This window comes from Condylostylus longicornis, unplaced genomic scaffold, assembly GCF_029603195.1.
Source record: "Condylostylus longicornis isolate FDR11 unplaced genomic scaffold, ASM2960319v2 ptg000114l, whole genome shotgun sequence".
NCBI classification, from domain to species: Eukaryota; Metazoa; Arthropoda; class Insecta; order Diptera; family Dolichopodidae; genus Condylostylus; species Condylostylus longicornis.
In genome coordinates, this window is record NW_026578082.1 from 946,969 (window position 1) to 954,022 (window position 7,054).

The following is a 7,054-nucleotide window of genomic DNA, read 5'->3' on the forward strand; positions in this document are numbered from 1 at the left end:
CTGAATACCTAGTGGTTGTTATGTATTTGCATAAACATTTATGTATATAGGAACATCATGAGTAGTAAGTAGTAGAATATTCATACCAAATTCAATTAACTCAATATAATAAATATGTATGTATGTAGTATTATATATGTTGTATGTACATAATATTGAAGAGAAGTAATAAACTCTTTCTGGACAAACATGCTATATAAAATGGTTTTATATAAAAAAAAAGAAAAATAAAAGAAACATTGATACATAAGTTGTTTAGCCTTTTTCTCTTATTCAAATATTACGTGATTAACTCAAGCCACTATATTTCTTAAGCTACACATTAACTGAATATGATATTTTAGTTTCCAATTTTTTGGTATTGTAGGCGAAAACGAAATAACCAAGATGGTATTTCCGAATACAAAATTAAGAAGACTCTTTCATTAGAAACATTTATTTCCGTTTAATTTCTCTCAAATTTTGTGATGGGCATACAAAAAAAAATTAAGGCCCAAAAATTTTTGTATAATATGCATGATTAAAAGATTAAGCTTACAAGTCTGTTTCTTGACAAATATTGAGAACTGGCCTTCGATAGATTTTTTATGAAATTAGAATTTATAATAATTAATAATAGAAACTATCAGAAAGTTTGGGTTTGTGCTTAAATTTATAATCATATATTTACAGGGTTATTGTAAACTTACTTAACAGTTAAGTAAATCATATGTAGCGGTTATATTTTAAAACTGACTGTTTAGCATTTGAACTCAAATAAAGGCACATAAACAGGTTTATGTACCTACATACATATGTAACAACTTATTTATGTATAAATTCATTTACTTTTAAGATAAGAGCAAAAAACTTATCGACACGTAAGATAAGACAAATAAATACATATCTTGAAAGAAACTTGAATAATAACCCCCCAAAAATAAAAATATCCAAACATGACAGGTTCAAATGTTTGGATACACATGAATAAAATTTTACATTTTTCTATTGCGCAAGGCACAAATAAATTTGTTAAACACTCGAAAAAGCTTTTCTTCTATTTATATAATTTGTGGTATGGAGATGATGACATCATTTTTAATTGACAACCTTTTGAGAGTGGTTAAAAAGTGACATACTGTAGCAGAAATACATTAACTGTTTACGTTGCTAGAATTGTTAGCAACACTTAGCAACATCAAATTTATTTTGTTTATGACATTATGTATACAATATTGGTTTAAAAATTGTTTGAACATTACAAATTCAAAAATAAATTGAAATAATTGACGAGTTCAATTTAATTTAAAGAAAACACAAATTTTAATATAAAAGGCGAAAATGTACGAAAAGCGAAATTTAGAGTGAAATTGTAAAGAATCATTGGTTCTTTTGGATTAATCATGTTTGAAAACGGAACTTACCTCAATTTTAAAATAGTGATAAGCATGTTTTTATGCACAAACATCTATTTGCTGTGCATTTTATAGATATAATAGAATTAATATTTGTAAGTTTGGTATTAATCAAATAAGAAGAAGAAGTTGAGTGTTCAAAAAATAATTATCAACAAAAATATTATGTAAAAATTTATTATACTCGGTAAACAAGCATATGATATGGAAAAAACAAAATTAAAATTTATTGATTATTTAGGATAAAAACAAAGAACCAACAGCTAACGAAAAAAAAACAAATAATGTTTAAATAATCTGATTATTTTTGAATTCGTTTGCTCTTCCAACAACAAAAAAATTTTTGTTGCCCACACAATTAAATGTTGCTCAGAATTTTTAAAGTAGCCATTACTGTTTTAAAACCATTGCTAATGTACGCTTCGTGACGCAATCCAGATCAATATTTAGGGAGATTGTGAAGATTGATTTCAAATTAACTAAGTCAGAATTTTCTCCACAAATAAGGACGAAATCTTTATCTTCCGGATACACGAGTGGATAAAAAATACGGTCGATAATTAATTAAAAAGCGAATAAAAACGAAATAATTTCAGTGTAATTAAAGTTTGACTCAGAAAAAATAAAAAATTACATGGGCGTATGCCATCCGCACAACACATTTACATATTTAGATAAAAATTTATAGCCCAAAAAATATCCTAAATTTAATTTTGACTAATCAAAAAGTTTAATTACATATTTGGCAAAAGAAATAAGCAGATATTTTTAGTGCGCGATACTGCCTTAGTGTTCAAAATTTCTTTCTATTTAAAACATCACTTTGTTCATAAGAAAAAGAAAAAATTTTAAACTTACAAAAAAAAAAAAAAAAACCCAGAACAAATTAGGGTTAAGTAGTAGATTTTAAGTTATTTTAAAAGTATAATTTTTTTAAAATACAAAATATTTAAATAAAAATGACGGAAGTTCAGCAACCTCCACAGAATGGTATAGCTGACGCTAACGATGAAGATGAACATCCAGTAAGACCAGCGGATATCGAACAGGATATGAGAGAAATGGAACGACGTAAACGGGTTGAGGCAATAATGAATTCAAAATTATTCCGCGAAGAACTTGAAAGGATTGTTGATAGCCAAATAAGAGAAGGATCAGCTTCTGGTATATTGCAGCAATTATCTGATATTGTTGGTGTTCCTGCATCACGGATTGGCAGTGTTTTTAAGAGCTCCAACTGTGTTCTTCCAATAAATGATATTCGTGGTGTAGAATCTATGGGTTATGCAAAGGGTGAAAAACTTTTAAGATGTAAATTGGCAGCAACATTCCGTCTTTTGGATTTGTATGGCTTTACACAAGGTTTAGGTGCACAAATAACTGCCCGTTTAAATGCTGATCAAGAATTATTTTTGGTAAATCCATTCGGATTGTTATATCATGAAATTACAGCATCATCATTAAATAAAGTTGATATGCAAGGCAATATTGTAGAACAAGGTACAACAAATTTTGGTATCAATTCAAATCATTATACATTACATTCAGCTGTTCATGCAAGCCGCCCAGATATACGTTGTGCTATTTATATTGGTTGCAATAGCGTTGTAGCTGTATCCTCGCTTAAAGTTGGTTTACTGCCACTTACAAAAGAATCGGCTGTATTAGGCGAAATTGCTACTCACCCATATACAGGGTCATTAAATGAACCAGAAGAACGTGAAAAATTGATTAGAAGTTTAGGACCTAATTCAAAAGTTTTACTTTTAAATAACCATGGTGCTCTTTGCTGTGGTGAAACAATTGAAGAAGCTTTCTATGCTGCCTACAATATTGTACAAGCTTGCGAAATTCAATTAAAATTACTGCCAGTTGGTATTGAGAATTTAGTCTTGATGCCAGAAGAATCAAGGAAAGCTATATATGATGCATCAAGAAAACCACCTGAAGGATGTGATGCAGGAAAATATGATGATACTGGTAAAGATCAAATTGATAATAAAATTGAAAGAACCACTCAACAGAAACCCAAGTGGCGTGTTGGTGGTGCTGAATATGAAGCATTAATGCGTATGTTAGATAATGCTGGCTTCCGTACGGGTCATATTTACCGTAATCCATTGGTAAAATCAGAACTGCCAAAACCTAAAAATGATGTAGAGCTCCCACCTGCCGTTTCATCTTTAGGTTATTTATTAGAGGAAGAAGAGCTTTACAGGCAAGGTATTTGGAAAAAGTCTGACTTAAGAAAAGGTGGTGATCGTACAAGGTGGTTAAATTCTCCAAATGTATATCAAAAAGTTGAGGTATTAGAAACTGGTACAACAGATCCAAAAAAGATCACAAAGTGGGTCGCTGATGGCTCACCAACACATTCTAATGCTGTTAGAATCGATAATGCATTACAATTTGTTCCAGCTGGAACGAATCCAAAAGAATTTAAAAAATTACAACAACAAATTAAAGATAACCGTAGAGCAGATAAAATTTCAGCTGGACCACAATCACAAATATTAGAAGGTGTTACATGGGAAGAAGCCAGTCGTATTAAAGATGCAAATGTTTCATCAACTGGTGATCATGTTGTTTTAATGGGTGCTGCATCAAAAGGCATTATTCAACGTGGTTATCAACACAACGCAACAGTATATAAAGCTCCATATGCAAAAAATCCATTTGATAATGTTACCGATGACGAATTAAATGAATATAAAAGGACAGTAGAAAAAAAGAGAATTCATGGTGAATATACTGATACAGATTTTTCTGAATCAGAAGCACTAAGTTCGACAATGAATGCTGCTACAAAAAAAGTTGCTGCCGCTCTTAGCCAATCAGAAACTGATGAAGCATCAGAATCACATGTTTTAAAAGTAGAAACATCACAGGCGCCGAAACCAAGTCAACCAGAGGTAGTATTTAGTGATGGTGAACGTGCCCAAAATGGAGATAATTCAGAAAGTGCACATTTAAGTACATTTTCACACAGCAGCAAAGAAGATGTATCAACTGAAGGTTCACCGAAAAAAGACAAAAAGAAAAAGAAAGGATTAAGGACACCATCATTCTTAAAAAAGAAAAAAGAAAAGAAGAAGGTTGAAGCATAAATTGTTTAAAATGTGTTGTCGCTTGTTTATTGCTGCTATACTCGTACGTGCTTATGTATTTTTTTTTCCATTTTTTTTATGAAGAAAAATGTATAACTCAAATATTTGCAGATGAAGTTAAAAAAAAAAAAAAAAGAAATTTATAATAAATAATAATTTTTACTTTACAACAAAAATTGATTCGGTAAGCATAACATTTTTTTTTATTAATTGAACAAAATTTTTTTTTTCTTTTTTTCTTATAACTTTAAAGTGGAATTTCGAATATTAGTCATACATAGTTACATATGTACATATTCTTGTTATTAATGTGTTTTTTAAAAAAATTAAAAAAATATTGTGTGGAAACATATTTAATTTTTTATTTTTTTATATTTTTTTATATTCTTCTTACAAATGAAACTTAAAATTAAAGATAATTTCAATATCAGTAATTAATCTAAGTAATAAGTATTATTTTTTTGATATACCTACTAATAAATGATAATGTAAATATACATTCCTATATATTATAGTATGATATCATTTCTTATGTAAGCAAATATTATTATCTTGTGTAAATAATAATTGAAGGTGCATATTAAATATTTTTATATAACACTTGATAAAGGAACTTTTATGTATATATAAATATAAATATAGGAATATAGTTTAACGTTGCATATAGAATAAAGATAAGAAATGATAAGATGTGATTTTATTCAGAATATACTTAGATATTATGTTTAAATATACATAAATTAAATGAATTTCAATACCAATTATCTTCAGCAACTCTTAAAAATTATTTCAAAAATATTTTAAAAGTTTCTCTTTTGCCTATATACTTAGGTGATTAAATTAAATTAAATTTACCTTATTTAATTTTCGAATAAAATTTTGACTACAAATTTTTAATTATATTTTACTTTATAATTGATTTAAATTAAATTTTATTTCCTGTATAGAATTTATGAAAAATACATTTAAAATCACACACAATTTAAAATGATTTTATTAATTCATATTAAGTATATATCTAATTAAATAAGTGCTTTGCCGTACTTAATATTTTGAATTTTTTAAAGTAAAATAAAAATCATCCAGACTAAAAAAAAAAAAAAATTTAAACATGATGGAATTTATTAAAATAAAGGAAATGAATAATCGAAATTCCACCAGTTTTTTCTTTTACATGTTGCTCTTTAGTTCAAAAACATTTTCGCGTTTTCCGTTTTTTTTTTTCTATCTTTTTACTTATACTTGTTTTTTTTTAGTAAATATTTCTTTCAATTATGTTGTTTGTCTTTATTTTGCTTTTCTTTTATAATAAATAAAAATATTTTTCATTTATTTTTAGGTTGTTCTAGCTTTTATATAGCTTCAAATGAAAGCAAAATACAATTTCCAATAATATTAGAAAAAATAACTTTATCGCAACATTCAAAAAATACAAAAAAAAAAAAATTGATCATAAATGCAGCTTAGATGTGAGATTTTTATCGTACGTGCGGAAAAAAAAAGAAAAACAAACCAGTTTTTTTTTTTAATTTTTATTATTTCCTAATTATTATTATTTTTTTTTTAAAAATAATTGACAATTCTAGAGCTTAAAACACGAAAAAACAATGATTAAAAATGAAAATTTCGAAAAAAAAATATATATATATATAAATTTATCTATTAAATATATATTTATAATATGCAAATACAATTTACATATACATATATTATATATATATATATATAGATTAAATATTTTAAAATTTTAATTTTTTTTTTAAACTATGATTTTAATTTTAATTAATTTTTTTTGAATATTATACAAATTATTTGTATAAATTTTATTTCAAAGAAAAATCAATTTACATATTGCATACATATATATATATATATATATATATACAAAAAAACACTGTCTTTTTTTTTTGTAATAGCATGTTTTTTGTATAGCATTTAAGTTTGAAATGTTTTATAAAATTATAATATTATATATGTATATAATTACACCGTATATCTCAGAAGAAATATTTAAAATTATTAAATTTAAATTCATACATATATGCATTTTCATTCAAATCAAAATAATAGAAAAGAATATTATTTTAAATTAAAAAAAATAAAAGTATGTAAATTTGAAAAAAATTTTTAAATTATATTTAAGTAGATTTTTTGTAACATTAATGTATTTAGAAACAAAAACAAATTGAAAAAAATTTAAAATTAATTGTCAACAAAGGCATTTACGATAAAAAATGCTCTCTATATTATAAAAATGTTTTCCATAAAATTTGATATTATCATTTATTATTAAAACTCAATCAAGGTAACCAACCGAATACATATTAAAAAGAAGACTCAAACAAAAAAAAAAAATAAACGAAACATTTTAAAATTCCAAATATAGAGAAGGCGGGCACGTTGAAAATTTGAAAAAAAATAAAAATATTTTTGTTTGTTTCCTTTAATTTTTTTTTATATTAATTATTTTCTGTCTTTTATGTAAAATTTCTTTTAATACATAATATTATAAAAAGGTAAAAAAGCAAAAAAAAAAAATGAAGAGTCAGATAA

The 7,054-nt window shown here is 25.6% G+C and overlaps 1 protein-coding gene across 1 annotated transcript; it reads left to right on the forward strand.

The window, feature by feature from the left end:
• Positions 1–1,794: 1,794 nt before the first annotated feature.
• Positions 1,795–4,642, forward strand: LOC129614618 (protein hu-li tai shao). The gene has a single exon (XM_055529336.1). The coding sequence runs from the start codon at positions 2,354–2,356 to the stop codon at positions 4,499–4,501; it is 2,148 nt and encodes a 715-aa protein (XP_055385311.1). The 5' UTR covers positions 1,795–2,353; the 3' UTR covers positions 4,502–4,642.
• Positions 4,643–7,054: the final 2,412 nt, after the last annotated feature.